Source organism: Trachemys scripta, chromosome 4, assembly GCF_013100865.1.
Source record: "Trachemys scripta elegans isolate TJP31775 chromosome 4, CAS_Tse_1.0, whole genome shotgun sequence".
Lineage (NCBI taxonomy): Eukaryota > Metazoa > Chordata > Testudines > Emydidae > Trachemys > Trachemys scripta.
The window spans coordinates 82,283,864-82,301,241 of NC_048301.1; the positions used below are offsets into that span (position 1 = coordinate 82,283,864).

General features: G+C 38.4%; 1 protein-coding gene across 3 annotated transcripts in view; it reads right to left on the minus strand.

Moving 5' to 3' along the window:
* Nucleotides 1–17,378, minus strand: part of ANO1 (anoctamin 1) — a 116,148-nt gene that overhangs the window by 13,335 nt on the left and 85,435 nt on the right. For 2 of the 3 annotated variants that reach the window (XM_034769756.1, XM_034769755.1), the window contains 10 exons: nucleotides 13,229–13,311; nucleotides 11,182–11,193; nucleotides 10,222–10,293; nucleotides 6,982–7,056; nucleotides 4,997–5,198; nucleotides 3,860–3,971; nucleotides 3,209–3,266; nucleotides 3,012–3,112; nucleotides 2,383–2,528; nucleotides 335–487 (listed from right to left, as the gene is read on the minus strand). In XM_034769756.1, the coding sequence (XP_034625647.1) occupies nucleotides 335–487; nucleotides 2,383–2,528; nucleotides 3,012–3,112; nucleotides 3,209–3,266; nucleotides 3,860–3,971; nucleotides 4,997–5,198; nucleotides 6,982–7,056; nucleotides 10,222–10,293; nucleotides 11,182–11,193; nucleotides 13,229–13,311 (1,014 nt within the window). Of the gene's footprint in view, nucleotides 1–334; nucleotides 488–2,382; nucleotides 2,529–3,011; nucleotides 3,113–3,208; nucleotides 3,267–3,859; nucleotides 3,972–4,996; nucleotides 5,199–6,981; nucleotides 7,057–8,189; nucleotides 8,268–10,221; nucleotides 10,294–11,181; nucleotides 11,194–13,228; nucleotides 13,312–17,378 lie in introns of all 3 variants that reach the window. The other variant, XM_034769758.1, reaches the window with a different exon arrangement.

The window sequence follows — 17,378 nt, forward strand, 5'->3', positions numbered from 1 at the left end:
CAATAAAACTTGCATGGCCAGGAAGAACTATTGATGGGGAAAACCATGCACTGTATCTCACTGTTTTATTGATCATTACTGATCCTCAGATGTTTTATGCTTACTTAATAAAATATTAATCTGAATTTAAAACACTGCTCTTAATATTTTAAACATAAAGCTTTGATAAGTTATGACAATTCACAGCTAAGTTACAATTGAAAACATTAGAGTGTACTATAAAGATCTTCCTGTTAATTAAGCCAACTCAGCATAAAAAAATTCCTGCCATCAATCAATAAATAAAAAAGGAATAACATTACCAAATAGGCTAGTCATGAGATATTTTACTTACCTATATCTTTTGCTCTGACTGCAACTGGTCTTCTAAGCTCAGTGACAAATTTCTTTGCATCTAGACGTATCTCAATGATGTTGTTCAACAACGCAAACAAAGGAGCCAGCGGGAAGGATGCAACAAACAAGGTTACAAATCCAAACTGGATAACTGAAAAGAGAAACTGTGTCACTGAGAGTGCTCTGTATTTATGAACTGTGCTTTGGTGTGTTACAACAAATTAATGCTTTCCCCCTAAATGTTTCTACAAACCCTAACCACGGAGAGACACTTGCGAGTTATACCTCTTACAAATTTCAATATGTAGTTGATTAATTGGTGCTTCGTCCAAGCATAAAGAGCCATAAGTCCCTGTTCTGATACTTTGTGCTGGTCAGGCAGCACAAACCAACCACGAAGATGCCCTAAAGGGGCAGTTGGGAATTCTTTTGACATAATTAAATCCCCTGAGTGGTGCAAAGATGGTTTAGCCAGCTTTAGGCCACCTGCTCCCCATCTGAATAGGAAGCATGTCAGAGGAAGGGAGGAGTCATGCTGGGAGTGGGGCTGGAATGCACCACACTTCAATCAATCCTGGAATGGTCCTTATGAGACTGCAGCAACCAGCATAACACAGAGCAGTCCTCAGCATCCTCCAGGATGAGGGGAATGGGAAGGTGGATTATAGCCACCTTTCCACTGCTTCGTCAACAGCAATAAGCTGACACTCTATGCTTAAATTAAGTACTAATTAATCAATTACTAATAGGGCTGTCAAGCGATTACAAAAATTAATCTTGATTAATCACACTGTTAATAATAGAATGCCATTTATTTAAATATTTTTGGATGTTTTCTACATTTTCAAATATACTGATTTCAATTACAACACAGAATAAAAAGTGTACGGTGCTCACTTAAAATGTATTTTTGATTACAAGTATTTGTACTGTAAAAAAAACAAAAGAAATAGTATTTTTCAATTCACCTAATACAAGTACTATAGTACAATCACTACTGTGTTGTAATTGAAATCAGTATATTTGAAAATGTAGAAAACATCCAAAAATATTGTTTGTCTTAGCAATTGGCTGAACAGGAAGTAGGACTGAATGGACTTGTAGGATCTGAAGTTTTACATTGTTTTGTTTTTAAGTGCAGTCATGTAACAAAAAATATCTACATTTGTAAGTTGCACTTTCATGACAAAGAGACTGCACTATCGTATTTGTATGAGGTGAACTGAAAAATACTATTTCTTTTGTTTATCATTTTTACAGTGCAAATATTTGTAAGCAAAAATATACACTTTGATTTCAATTACAACACAGAATACAATATATATGAAAATGTAGAAAAATATCCACAATATTTAATACATTTCAAATCGTATTCTATTATTTAACAGTGCAATTGAGTTAATCGGGTGAGTTAACTGCGATTAATCGACAGCCCTAATTACTAATAACAATGTGTGTTTGATCTGTGTGAGATCACTGGCGTATCTGTGAGGATTCAGCCCAGAATTCAGGTAACAGGGCCAAATTTTGTGCGCTCTTAAACCAGAATTAACTCTACTAACTTCAGTGGAATTATCGCTGGCGTACAAGGGTGCAACTGAGAGCAAAATTTGTCTCTTGGAGCCAAATGTACACGGTGTTATAAATATAGTGTATTTCAAACTGTGTGTTAAACTGTAACAAAGATAAACAGATAACATCTGGTATTTCAGTACTGTATCGAGGTATCCGGAACCATGGACACAAACCTATGGTATGGGAGGTAGAAGCCAGTCCTTTTCCACTTGAGCTGTTATAGGGCTCTTTTATCTTCTCTAGGTTAGCCACTCTAGGACAGTGGTATACATACACACAGGCCATTATGCCATACCACATGAACCAGTTAGTCACCCGTAGCAGCCAGCAGGGTTTCGGTTACTGCCAGGGAGGACACTTTTATAAAGTAGTGTAACATGAATCATATCTGCTAGTTCAAAGAACTCAACTCACCATCTCCACCGTTATAGTCATGACAGTTTAAATTTAATTATTTTCCACTTCACTCACTCATTTCCATGTATTCTGGAGTAAGTCCAGCAAAAGGCTCCAAGTTATAGTCCACTTCATAGCGTTGTTTTTTTTTCAGATGCTCCTCATGATCTAAAGAGCGTCGTCGCTTTAATTTGATGTATCTTATTAATTTCTTCATTTTTCTGGAAGAAACAAAAATGATCAGCTTAGCAGGTTCTCCTCCCACCCCGTTTGGATGCTTCAGGAATGACAATTAAATTTACACAATAGACACAAAAAAGCCTTATGTCATCAGTTTTCATAATCTGTACAAAAAACTGTGTAAAAGCCAAAAGGTAAAGACAAGCAATTAGGGATCAGCACTCACTGATATTCAAATCTGGTAACAACTGAACCAAATACTGAACATCAAACCCAGCTGTAAAGAGTATAAAATCAATAGTCTTTAACACTTTTCAAAGAAGTCTGCATGTTACAAAAATACACGAGGAGTTTGAAAATGCGATAGGGTACAAAGGCACAGCTATATTGCAGGCATAGTCTTGCTGTAAAGATTTCTTGCATGAGGACTATAAGCCAAAAGCAGCCAGATGTTTGCATCATAAAAGGTTGTTATGCAGTGTACTTTACGTATGATATAAAATGAAGGTAACTATATTACTTACGGGATACCAATCTCAAAGAGATTATTCTGAATCAGCTGTTTGCCCAACATGATAATACTAAGCTGGATACACAATTCCATTAAGCAACCACCAGGGGCACACTAAAGCCAAGAAAAGAGATTAAGTCAGCATTTTTGCCAAATCATTTGATTGTGAATTCACTGTTATTTTCTTGATCAATGATGAATAGCGATTACCTCTTCCATTCGGAAAGAATGAAAAATGTAGACATAGTCTCCTGGACGTCCAACAAATCTAGGATAGTTTGGAAACAATGGTTGGAATTATGTTCTGCCTTTTTTATACATCTGATCCTTCAGTCCTTCATGTAAAATAGCTAATACTTTGAATGAGAGTTACACATGCACAAGGAATTTAGGATCAATTAATAATTTGTCATCACATAGTAAAGTTCAAAAAGGACAATTTTAGGTACTTGTGTTTGGAATATTTTAATTTTTTTTTAAATTTAATTGGTGAATTAGTTAAATTATAAAGTTTTTACTAAGTTTTCTGGTATATCCTAAGTATTACAGACACATATCTGCAAACTTATTTTAAAAAGTACATCTAAAAAAGAAAAATAAACAAACGTTAGTTAAAATGAGACAACATGGGGAGATGAGAAAGAGAAGTGGGAAGTCAAGCAAGGGGACAACATTAGGAGAGAGAGAGAGAGAGAGAGAGAGAGAGAGAGAGAGATAAATTCTATGGATCACACACTATCTTTAGATGTATGTAAGAGTCCCAATACTAGCTGCACACCAAGACTCAACCAGAACATGGCCCTACAAAAATAATCTCAAAGTAACTGCTGAAATTTTAAACTACATGTCTAGATTACTCACCGGCCTTTGAAGAAAGCAACATAGAAAATGGGAGTGTAGGCATTGACAAATTTCAGAAGGAAGGCCTTGAATATCAGCCGCTCTTCAAAACTCTTGTCTGTTTTTGGGACCTCTGAAGTAAACAAGACACACATAAAGGAAACTTCTGGACTGGAAAGTGTTAAGGGTCTATGAAGTTGGGACTTTGGAAAACTCCCTAATGTAATCCAAACAACTATCCCCTTAAGGAAATATGAACATATTTAAATTGAGGTGGAGAAACCTGATCACACTGAAGGCAATGACCAATGGGAAAAGAAACAAGCCACATAGATAACTTATTCTGGTCTAATTAATATATGTGAGGTTTTTAAACAAACAACAACAACAACAGAGCGTAACAAAACAGAAGGGCTGTCCTCAAGTCCATGGGAGCTGCTTGCATGTATTGATGGCAGAACTGCACATTTAAACAAACAGCTATGGCAGGGGAAGATAAGAAAATTGGTTAGAGAAAAAAGAAAGGTAATTTGGGGACCTACTTTACAGTATTTCTCAAACAGGCCCAATTTGACAACTCTGTGTCTGGAACTCCCCTGAATCTCACTTGCAATGACAATATCCAAACTACTTGTGTCTGTAAAATTAGTATGGATCTAGCATAAAACATGAGATTGGATAAAATTTCTGGCCCTTCTGCTTCTGGTTGTCTGAAAATAGCACAAGAAAATTGGTTCCACAGTGTTTTGGCACTTACTTTTTCTTTTTCACTTCTAATCATTATTTATTTAGCACAGAAAATATAAAGACATGGAAAACGGATCTGTACATTACCAAACCTTAGAAAGACCCCAAATAAGTTGCATCCCCAAAATAAGTTATGACTGGGCACAAAAGTTTTAATTTATCTGGAACCACTTTGCCCACTCATAATTGGAGCAATAGCAGCAAAGAGAAAAAGCAGCTAAAAATAAAACCAATTTCATGTGCCCTTTGATGTTTTTTCTTTAAGCTAAGGAGATAGAATTGCAGCCTTATGGTTGAATTTCATGTTTTTGCTCATCTGTCTGAAGTTAGAAAATGATGCTATGTAAATAAGTAGTTTTTGTACTTTACGAAATAACTAATCTAATAGAACTGACAATGATTTATACCTACCAATCTGAGTTAGCCACCTGGCTATGCAACCATAAACTTCATCCAGAATGATGATCACCACCAGATTAATAATAACTGCAGTTGCAGTGACTGTTACTCTAACACTAGACCGGCCAGAGGGAGTTGAGCTGAGGGCTAAGGCTGCTGCAGTGGAGATTCTGTATATAATGACTCCAAACACGATAGCAAATGTCAGTCCAATCTGGGAATAAAAGATGGCATTATCTGTTATAAAACACCCCACTGTCATTCATCAGCAAGCAGATTTAACTCTGAAATGCCTCCCATGTACTCCCTGGGCCTGATCCCAATCCCACTGATACCACTGAAAGGACTCTTATTGACTTCAATTGGCTCTGGCACAGATCCTTTGTTCCTAGCACTTTGATCATAACAGTAATTTCATATTATGGTGTTAGCAATTAATAAAAAGGAATCTAAATGCAAATGCTAGAGGTATAGTTTATATTAATATTGATGCACTTCACTTTTAATTGATGCTCATAACATTAATGGATATGTGTTAAGTGGCTTATTGTAAAGGAAAATCCAGGAATGAACGTGGCCAGTAGATATGAAGAGGAGAATATTTCTGAGAGTGATATGGCTTAGCTTTTCTTTGTGTCTAAACTTCTGAATGTCCCTCTGAGACCTCCAATTTTGTGAGAGTTCAAAGATTAAACTAAAAGTAATGGTGCTGCAGATCAGCTACATATTATTTCAAGAGTACAACAAAACCCAGAAAAATATAGCTGACTCCTGAAAGATTTGGGAAAAAAGCCCTGCTTAAATTGCTACACTGCTTAAATGGAAGAGTATATTAAGAACATGATCCTGTAAGATACTGAGCACTTTCCTGAGAAGTGATTAGCTCCCACTGAAATCACAGGAGGCACTCCGAACCTCTCAGGATTGGGCCTTAAGAGGACATATTTCTGTCCTCTGATCCTAAATGGTGCAGGCCCACCCATTCAGAATAAAGAATTAAAACACCAAACTTTGCTTTACCTCCAATGAAGAAGTGGGGAGTCAGCTACCTGTGCAGCACTTCTGCCCCCTCAGAGGCCATTCCATGGGTCTACACACTGGAATAGGGGGCAGCAACTAGATAGACCAAGATAGACTACGGCCTTGGACAATTTTGTCCTTCCTCATCCTCACAGAGATTCCCAGGAAGAAATAATATAGCCTAGGGCCTATATTATCTTTTCCATTGAGAGTCTCTCTTTTCTCTTGCTCATACAGACACACTAAGGTGCAAGACAGATAAGGCTAGAGGGAATCCCTGATAATGAGGCTGTACTGGAGCTGTGCTGCTAAGGAGCTGAGGGGTTGTTAGCCACCAACGATCAGAACTGGCATGGAAGCACATGGTCTCTATTTGAATGCCCCTGGCCCCCCTTAGAGTATCCAAATTTGGAGACCCCAGGATTTATTCCATGGAGACAATTCCACAGAACAATTAGTTAAGAACTCTGGAATGGGGATCCCCAGCCACCCCTCCTGCAGGTATTACCATGAGAAGGGACAAATCTGAATAACTAGAGCAATTTCTGCCCATCTTCTGAGTTACAGACCCTGTGTTGTCATGTGACTGGTGAACTTCAACTGCTCTGACTCAGATGTAAGAGAAGACATACTTAATTTGGAACCTGTAATCCAAAAGAACCCATGACTGACAAACTCTCCAAAGCAGACTGTGTGCGGTAAATTACCATCCCTTTCAAAGCAGTGCATGGGAAGTGTACAGTTCTATAGAGAAATAGATCTTTGTTTCCCAGTCCTCATTAAAGACACTATGAAAGAAAGACATACAAGCAAAACAAAAGTCAAGTACCACCTGAGCAAAGTGATTTTCAAATTATTAAAATTTTAAAGTGATTGAATAGCTTTTTTTTCCTAGACAAAAAGGTGCCCATTGTAAAAGGCAGATTTCACAATCACTCAGTAAGGTGAATCTTAAATATTTTCCAGGAAATACTTACCATGAAGATAATGCCAACAAAATTGGTAAAATATGCTGGAAAACGATCTTTCCATGTCAGTTTCTCTTTATCAGTCTAAAATATGAAAAAAAAAAACCCAACACCCTGTAATTTAATACAGTATCTAAAAAGATCCCTTCTATTTGTTCTTGTAACAAAAACAACAAGGCACAGGAAAACAGTCAAACACGCAACCAGTTAGAAGGTGGAAGGATACAGTGTTTAAAGATACAATTTTATACAGGTAAACGTCTTACAGCTTCAATTTGGTGCTAAGCTCTGCATTGTATAAATGAGTCTGAACAGCTTTTTTGAGAAACACACTTAAGTAAACTATTACGCTGTGAAATTAGATTTCTCCTAGTGTAAAATATTTCATTTTCCTTTCCCAGAAAAGATTTAAACTTTTTTTTTGTTAGAATATGTTTTCAATAAAGCACCATTAGGACTGTCCCTGCAAGCCTTACTCACATGAGGAATACTTAATCCTATAGGTTGTCCCACTGCAATATAGATTGCTCACATGGGGGAGGCTGTTCAGGATTGGGCCCTTAGTGCAATGTTGCCAGGGTCGATTTTGCTTTGCTAAGGATCTAACCCTGTGAACACCTGACTATGAGTAACTTTTACATACATGAATAAAATTGATGCCAGTGCGACTACTCATGAGTTAAGTTACTCACATGCAAAATCTCTGCAGTATCACATTTACTATATTTGATCACTCTATTAATTTTGATCACACAATCTATCTGGGAATGACAGTCTCATTTAGAAAGTCATCTCTGATCTGATTTCATTTGTAAAATTTGCAGAATGAGAGTGATTTCTTAAAGGCAGAAAGAAAATGTCAAAGGAAAGTAACATTAAAGAAGATGACACTACATTGTACTGAACAACAATCTCATTCAAAGTTACATGCATGTTGTCTGATAGAACAGCAGGCAACTCTGTCAAACATGTGGCACATGCTTCATTACAAAAATGCAACATCCATTCAATATGGTAACCCAAAGATTAGCCATGCAGTGCCATCCCCACTACACGTAAACACAGTGTCTATCTGGGTGCTGAAGAGAGGAGAAAATAACAACTGAACGTGAATATTAAACAAAGGTTCAACAACCAAAGGTTGTTGAGAAAAACAATTTGTGTCTTCCATAATTACTCATAGTTTGAGTTTCTCCATAAATTTGAATGAAATGTACCAATTTCACCCCAGCCATGACTGTCTTAACTCTCTGTCTCCATTTGTTTCCTGTCTCTTCTGGCAAATGTCGACGCTTCTGATGGCAATCAAAGGAAACAAAAAAGGACCATGCGATACAACGTTACAAAGCATTGACTAACAATGCCAAATTAATCCACACACTCTGCTGAGAAAGTACACAGTGCAATTTAGCAACAAGTACTCCATTAGTTTGCTCAATGTTTTGGGTTCCAACTTCAGGTTTATTTAAAAAACAAAAACAAAAAACCAACAACCCACTGTCTGGAAGAAATCCCACTTTTAAAGGTGACCTACAAAGAATTTACAAAATATTAGGCTCATGCCCTTTTCTTCTTCTTTATGATGTACAAGAAAGCCTGAAAGACTTCTCTTCTGAAAGTTTTTATTCTTTTAGAGGTTTGGTCTGAGAAACATCAGGAATTTCAGGTCTGTTTTTTCATGGTTTGACTGGCTTCCAAGAGGTCTCGGAAGGGATGTTTATTGTGAGCTTTAATACACTGGCACTTTAGGCTGAAATTTACAGGAGTGAGACGTGTATTTCTAAAGTATTTAAAAAAAAAAGTAGAAAGCCCTCCACTTTTGCTGGGGAAATAAAAACAATGTATTCAGATCTTCTTTCTTCATCACAAAAAGCTTTTTTTTTTTTTAAAGCAATGCTGAATGTAAGGTATTCCACACCAAAATTAAAACCTTTTAATATTAAAGAGGTTAAGCGTGAACATTTTCTGTAATAGTCTAACTAAAACGTATCAGAACCAACTGATTCCATTGTTTAAGAATGGCCAAACTATACATAAATGTAAGCGTGTAAGAAAACCAAAACAGACAAATTTAAAATAATTCCTGTCCAGTCTATTTAAGGTGTCCATCATTAAGTAACCTAATTGTCATATGGTAACTGGCTATACTAATAGCTTGCATTTACATAATACCTTCTATCTTGAAGGATCTCAATGTGTCTTACAATCCAAACGTCTGCTATGCTGTACAAGCTACTCACAGGTATCACTTCATGCACCACTGAAATGCAGCCACCTCTGGGGTGACATGTAGCAACTGTTTAACCACAACACAACAAAAGAAGTTGGGACCAGAAGTGAAAGATACCTTACACAGCTGAGATGGCAAGAGGATTATATTTAGAAATGCAGAAGGTTATTGCCCAACCTGGAATTCAGCCAGGAAATTGGGGTTAGTATTAATTATTATTATTATTAATTATTTTAGTAACCATTTTATTTTATTAAATGCCATAGGATTTTTAAAAGCCACAAACATCAAGACTTAAGTGCAGAAAGCCAGATTCCAATCCAGTGGCTGAACATGTGTCTTTTAGAGGCATTTTTAAATTTGTGAACAGTCCATTCCAATGGATACATATGCCACAAAGAAGGAGAAAGCAAATCTTAATTTCCCAATGGAAAAGAAGGGAGGAAAATCCATCAGAGATGCTTACTGAGTTTTCCTCTTCCAGATACCTCTCCTGTGGGAAAATCTGCAGTAGGATATGAATCAGCATTTTGTTTTTGCTCAGTTCTTATTCAGCCAGACTTTAATTGGAATAAGTAAAGGACCTCAAGGTTTGGCCCAAATGATTAGCATGTTGTTATGATGATGGATGCTAGGAAGGCATGAGAATTTCTTCTGAGAAGTTCTAGTTACTTATAATACTGCAAGATACAGTTTACTGTTCAGTTACAGATTTCTCAAACTTTATCCATAGCCTAATAAGAATTCAAATGATAGTTGAAGAATTCTATTAAAATACATCTTATACCCAAATACTGAAGTCATTTCTATATTTGTACAAGCTTTATATATATTTATAAAATGTATGTGCCACTGTAAATGCAATTAATTGTTAAAGAAATGTTTGGAAGCTTACATGTGATATACAACAGTGTCTTTATGTTTATTTTTGTTTCCAAAATCTTGGTCAAGTCATCTGTAAATGGATTTATTCACCAAAGAAGTTTACGTGGTTAAATACATAAATATTTTTAGCATACCTTTTTATGTATGTATTCTTTCCTCAGTGATTTTTCTAATACTTTAGCTTCATATTCTGCTCTGGGATGAGCCTGTGAAAGAAGTCACATTTAATAGTAAAGAAATTATATCTATTTCCTAGGTCATCTATATATGAACAAATGATAAGTCCAGTTCCTACTAATTTCCCGTTTCTCATACTGAATTCTAATTTACTATACAGATCACTAATGTAAAGTTGATAGCATGTTGTAGCTAAAATCTCTGAAGTACTATATCGTTCTAAATTCTATTCCATGGAATAAATGTTTAGGAAACAGGAAAAAAGCTCTACAGAATATATCAAGTGTAACCCTGAGCAGATCAAGCTTGGGTCATTGTGATTTATAGCGTAGCTTGCAGACACTACAGATCACAACATGTGATGTTCCATCTTGATATGAGACATTGCCATTTGGATCAAGATGAAACATTGCATTCTACAAACTATAATCTCTATGAACCATGCTTCATGAAGGGTAGCTGTTATCTGCTATAATTTAGGTAAAATATGTGCAGCTCTTGGGGTACTGGCAAGTTGCCAATGAGGCCTTCAGATGGCCCAAGTTTGGATACCAAATGGATTCATACCTACGGCAACATCCCTAGAAAGGTACATCTCTGCAATGCAACAGACACTGCATATTAGACTAGCCACATACAATGAAAAAGAGGAGATGTAGGAAAATAACCCGAAATAGAAGGAACAAGACAGCTGAAGGATTCCAAAAGTACCCACAAGAATGCACTGGATGGAAAAATAGAATGGATTTGGGAAAAGAAGTCCAACCACTGGAAAAAAGGAAAGAAAGGAAGAATCACTGTAGTGGGAGCTTTAAGGAAATTAGATGCTGGAAAAAAAGAAGTGGGTGAAATGAAAAGATACCTTTCACTAATAGACAGGTAATAAAAAAGGTAGAGCAATTAAAAAAATTCCAAACCTTGACTGCCTCCTTCAGGAAACCAGAAAAGAAAGAAAAAAACAAAACACAAAAAAAACAAACAAAAAAGATGATTACTGAACTGTTGCAAATTGCACTGAATTTTTTTTTTTTAATCACATGGAACAACATGATAGATAGAGTGCACTGATAGACACAACCAGGAAAAAATCAGTCTGCTCTTGTTTTCATATTGAAGATATACTAACATTACTGCATGAAAGAGTTTATTGAATAAATGTACCCAACAGAAGATTAAATATTTTAGTATTTTAGGATGCCATCTGAGATCCTGATTCAGCAAGCATTTAAGCATCTGCTTAAGTCCCACTGAAGTCAATGGAAAGTTGGGAGCGTAAATGTGCTGCTAAACAAGGGGCTGTATTAGCTAGCAGAGACCATATTAAGTGAAGAGTAAAATATACTTTATTAACAGCTGCGGTCTCTGGTCTGACATTGTTTTTACTGCAGAGAACTCTGAACACACTCACGAAGGGGATAGCTGTTGGAAAGATACAGTTAATCCTTTCCATTTTCATGTATGCTAACAATTAAAGATACCAAAAATAAAAGGACAGTCATCTTACGATAGCTAGAAAAAAAAATCCTCATGTTGTCATCCAACAAAATAGCAGGTCCCAATCCTGCAGTGTGCGCTGGCTCAGGATATGCCTGCATGGAGCACTTACCAGGACTGGGGCCCTAGAAACCAAACTTTCTTCTGAGAAGTCAATTAAAAATAAAAAAGCTTTTGTAGAATTACAATATCAGGCCCATCACGTAGCATGACACATTGTTTAATAAAAGGTCTCCTAAAATACATTCCCATAATTGAATAGTATTTATTGTGAATATAATCACTATGTCTAGATTGCACAGGCAGCCATGTTTCTAATAAAAGAACTACAGGCATAACTCCCAAGAAATTAACTTTACAAAGATATAGGGCCCAGTCCAACTCTCATGGAAGTTTCTGGAACAGCTGCAGCTGAGTGATGTCTTTGAATGGTTTTTTGGGCTGAATAAAGCCCAAAATATTTACCACTCAGAACTCCCATTGCCTTCAATTCCAATTTGCAATCCAAATATTGTTGCTGAAAAACCCCAAACACCTGAGATGGAATAAATCTAAACTTTCCTCCTTATCTTCTATGGGTATGCCAAAGATGCTCAAATGTATTGTGCAGCTAGGGTCTCATCCAAAATATATTGAAGTCACTGATAAACTACAACTGCCTTCAATGGACTTTGGATCAAGGGCTTTGAAATGCAGATCCTCAAAATGACTCTTTTCCTTTTATTCCATAAACATTTTAATATTTAGCACTCTTTTGCTTGGATCTTCCTACCTTGAACCACTCCCAAATATGTCTTTTGGTACACACAGCAAAGACAACCTCCAAATTTGTGTCCTAGTGTTTTTATACAATGCTCCATACCAATGTACCTGCAGTATTTTCCACAAAATTTGCCTAATTAAAACGTGATCCTGCACCATTAAAGTTTATGGGAGCTTTTCCCATAGACTTGAATGGAGCAACTATGCCATTTTCAGAACCTGATTCTTCATGCTGGTTTTACAATGGTGTAAACATTATCAACTTTGACAGACCCATTCCTGACTTATAGCAGAGTAGCTAAGAGGAGAGTAAGTCTCTCTGCTTTTAATATCCTTTCTTGAGTCAGGGAATTATGTATGAGCTATATATTCCGGGCCTGCATTACTAGGTATGACCTAACATCATTTAAAAAAAAAAAAAAGTGTGTGTGTGTGTGTGGGGGGGAGGGTGTTGTAGATATACAATTATGCTTCCATGGTAACAAGATGTGTTAGCAATACACCCACAATAAAAAAAACCCTCAGAAATCGTTCACATACAGAATTTTCCTTTGTACCAGGAATTACTGCAAAAATCTTGCAGTATTCCATGAAGCAAAGTCTTAACAGTTTAGAGTACAGCACCATTTACAGTGTAATTATTGAAGTTAAAATGTAACAAAACCAAACCATGAAATGGAGTCAAACCAAACCAACTTAAAAACTAACCTCTTCTTCTTCAAACCCAGTCAAATCCCATCTATAGTTGAGACGCATCTGTTTTCTCTTCCAGTGTTCCATAAAAGTGGCAGCTGGGAATTAAAAATACTTTGTTAGAGCATAGTTATTTGGATCATATTTAAGGTCTTTAAAATCAAATTGGCCTGGGTTAGAATTTGTCTAAAGTATCTGCTTAGGTGTGTTAGGTCAAATTTAGTCTCAGTTACCCTGGTGTAAATCCAGAGGATCTTCACTGAGAACAACTGCGAGCAGAATTGGCCTGATAGCTACAGGATGTTAATAAGTAAAACTATTATGCATAAGGGCCTGATTTTGCATATCTGGTACATCCAAAACTTCCATTAGGTTTGAACAGAAGGTGGCTAGTTATTAGGGCAGTTTAATTTCAGGAGCTGTTTTTTAAAATAATTTATAATTAAATTGTAAATGGAAATTTATGTTAGTGAGAATTCTGAATTCTCCAGTAGGAGTACTTGGTAAATACTCTGGGAGCCAACTTTTAACTATGGGAGACAAAAGAAATGCTCTCTCACATACCCACAAAACCTTTGTTTGTTCCTGATAGTGGATAGTTAAGTGCACAATTAAGGCTGGGATTTTCAAAGGTACCTCAGGGAGTTAGGTGCCCAAATCAAAATTAACTAATATTTTGTGTCTCTGTAAGGATATTACAGGCAACATTTGTATATGGCTGCCTATCAATCTGAACAGTATTAGCTTTATCCATACACAACAGTTGCAGATCTCTAACTATACTGGTATAGTTAAAGTGGCACAACATCCCTCTTCCCCATCCCCATGTGTGGGCACAGTTATATTGGTATAAAGGTACTTATAGGTTATTTCCATTAGGGAAGGAGAATAAAGGAGAATAAGCTATACTGGTATAAGACACCTTTATACAGATGTAAATATGTCCACACTAGAGGTTGTACTAGTATAACTGTTTCAAAAAACAGTTATACTAGTACAACTTGCATCTGAAGAAGTGAGGTTCTTACCCACGAAAGCTTATGCTCCCAATACTTCTGTTAGTCTTAAAGGTGCCACAGGACCCTCTGTTGCTTGTTTCAATAAATAATCACAGCCCTATCCAAAATAGTTATACAAAAACTGCATATAGATCAAACCTTATAAGTGTTGGAAATAGGGAGCTTTTTAATGGCCATTGTAAGGGGATCCACGGTGCAGCAGTCATTTTGTTTTTAACAGGGTAGACCCAGGAAAAAGGAACAATGTGAAAACAACTCTTGAATTGCAGCAAAATTTCCGCTCTTTATCAGTGTATGTGCCTTTGAGGTGGAGGAAGTTCTCAGAGGACATACATTTTAATGCTGGGAACAAACCAGCACAGTTCAGTAAATAAGTAATTATGAAAGCAAGTCCATTGAGAAAGGCTAACCCCCTGAGAATTCTTCTGCAGTGAATACTAACAGATGTGCTCAACAAGATGTACCATGATATTCAGTAAAACCTTGGAGGCAGAGAGGGGGAGAGAGAGACTAATATAGATAAAAGAGTGACTGGAATCAGGCGGTGCTTTTAGCGTTCATCAGTCCTCCAAGTGAAATTCTCACGTACAAAGCCTACAACTGACCCCCTTTATAACTCTTGTGCTTCCTGTAATTTGGTAACATCATAATTATATCTTAAAACAGTCTATGATATAACCCTTGAATCCCTGCCCCTTCTCTGTGCCCTTGGGAGTTCTTACACTGTGGTCTGTAGTTTCCACGTACAGTGAGAAAATGAAAGACACATTGTTTCATGCTGCTACCAGAAATCATTTTACAGCATCAACTTGGAAAAATGTAAAATGAAAATATTACATCTGCAACATAGCCATCTGTTAGCTCATATGAGAAGCACCAACAGACTGTGGCTGGTTCAAAGAAGTAGCAAAGAAAGAATGACTTTCTGCCAAACACACATGCATTTTCATATTTCATCTCTGCCCATAAACACAAACGGAGCTCAAAGGTTCTGGTAGATTGCTTTCTAGATCATTATGTGAGCTGAATTTTGAGGGATTCTGGATGAGGTTTCATACCACACAAATTCAGACCTTATTTTTAGGGGACAGAAAATCAATGTCAGATTGCTAATTTAAGAGATGGGGGACCCGCAGCTCCCAGGTGCTGTGGGTGGCAGGGGGTCCCTGCAGCTCCGAGCTCTGAGTCACAGCAGAGGGGATCTCAGCAGCCGCAGGTGGTGAGGGGACCCAGAACTCTCAGCTGCTGACCCCAGAGCTCCAAGCTGCTATGGGCAGCAGGGACCCCTGCAGCTCCTAGCTGTTGTGGGCAGCAGGGGAACCCCAGATTTCTGAGTCGCTGCAGGTGATGGAGGGCCCCTTACAACTCTAAACAGCCATAGGTGGTGGGGGGCCACCTGGAGCTCGAGCCACTGCAGGCGGCCATGCAGCTCTCAGCTGCCGCAGGTGGTGAGGAAATCTGGAGCTGTCAGCTGCCCTGAGCGGCAGGAGGACACTCCTGCTCTTCTCCCACAGTAGGGCTTGGGCTCAGCTCCATTTTATCACAGTTATTTTTACTAAAAGTCAGGGACAGGTCACGGGCTTCTGTGAATTTTTGTTTATTGCCCGTGACTGTCCCTGACTTTTACTAAAAGTAACTGACAAAATCTTAACCTTACTGATAACTAATGAATGGACTCTTGTCTCCAAAGCACTATAGCACGTGTGTTGGAGGTGGCATGAGAAAGACCAGTAAGTCACTGAAACAAAGTTATGGTACGGGGAAAACCCTGTGTTTGGGAAGCACAGTGTGCTATTGGCTCATAGCAACAGTAGCAGATGTGGAACTGTGTGGGTGCCAGGCAGGTTGGCCATGTGCGAGAGGAAGGATGATCTTGTAGCTAAAGACCTATCCTGTGACTCAGGTTATTGTGGTTCCAAACTCAGCCCTTCCAGAGATTTCCTGTGTGATGTTGTGGAAGTCACTTAGGTCCACATCCACAAAGGGTCTCAGGCACCCAGATAATCACAGGAACAACACCGCAGTCCACAAGGCCTGAGTCAGGTGCTTAGGCTTCCTATACGATGAATGGGGAGACACAGGTGCCTAGGAATGCAATCCACAAAAGCCAGTAACCTAGGCTGGGAGCCAATGGAATAGTTGATATGTCCTGAGGCCCACCCCTTGCAGGGAGGTGCCTATATCTGCTTGTGATACATGAACTGGGGGAAGATAAGTGTTCCCCTGCCAAACTTGTTTGCAGAACCTGATTCAGTAGGTGTGGTCAGAGGCTGCCCAACTCCATACAAAACAGCTGGGTGGGGGTGGGGGTAGGGGACATCTCCCTTGTAACATTTAGCCCAGTGGTGAGGGTACTCACCTGGGATATGGGAGACCCCACGTTCAAGTCTACCCCCCTCTGCCTGATGAGGAGAAGGGATCTGCCTCCTCACCGCTGAGTGCTCTAATCCCTAGGATACACAGTGATTCTCCCTTTTCCTCCAGCCCAATTAATATTAATTAATCAATGATGTATTTAAAGTGGAACAACTTCAACAGGAGAGTGAAGGAGTCCCACATCAGAGTATCCCATAGCCCAGTGGTTAGGGCTCTTAGAGAGGTGGCAGATCCCTGGTCAAAACCCTTCTCCTCCTCAGGCAGAGGGAGGACTTGAGCCCTTGGTTTCCCACTTCCTAGGTAAGTACCCTCACCACTGGGCTAAAGCTTATAAGAAACCTTCCCTTCCCCCAGTTGTTTTGTGTGAAGTTATGTGGCAGCCTCTGAGCACACCTACTGGATCAGGCCCAGCACACAAGTTAGGTGAATGAATGCCTATCTTCCCCTGGGTGTGGATTGCTCTGGGGCTTAGGGTAAGAGATAGACATCTGGGTACCTAGAGTAGGGTTGCTAATTTTGGTTGGATGTATTCCTGGAGGTTTCATCACATGATGTAATCTTTACTTAAAGATTAATCTTTAATTCCTGGAGACTCCAGGACCATCCTGGAGGGCTGGCAACCCTAGCCTAGAGGGAGGCAGCAGGGTACATGGCCAGAGGCAGAAACATAGGTGTAGAGTGCACTTTTAGGGCATGTCTACATGTATAGCGCTGCAGTGGTGCACTTGAACCGATACAGCTATGCCGCTGCAGTGCATGTGGTGAAGACG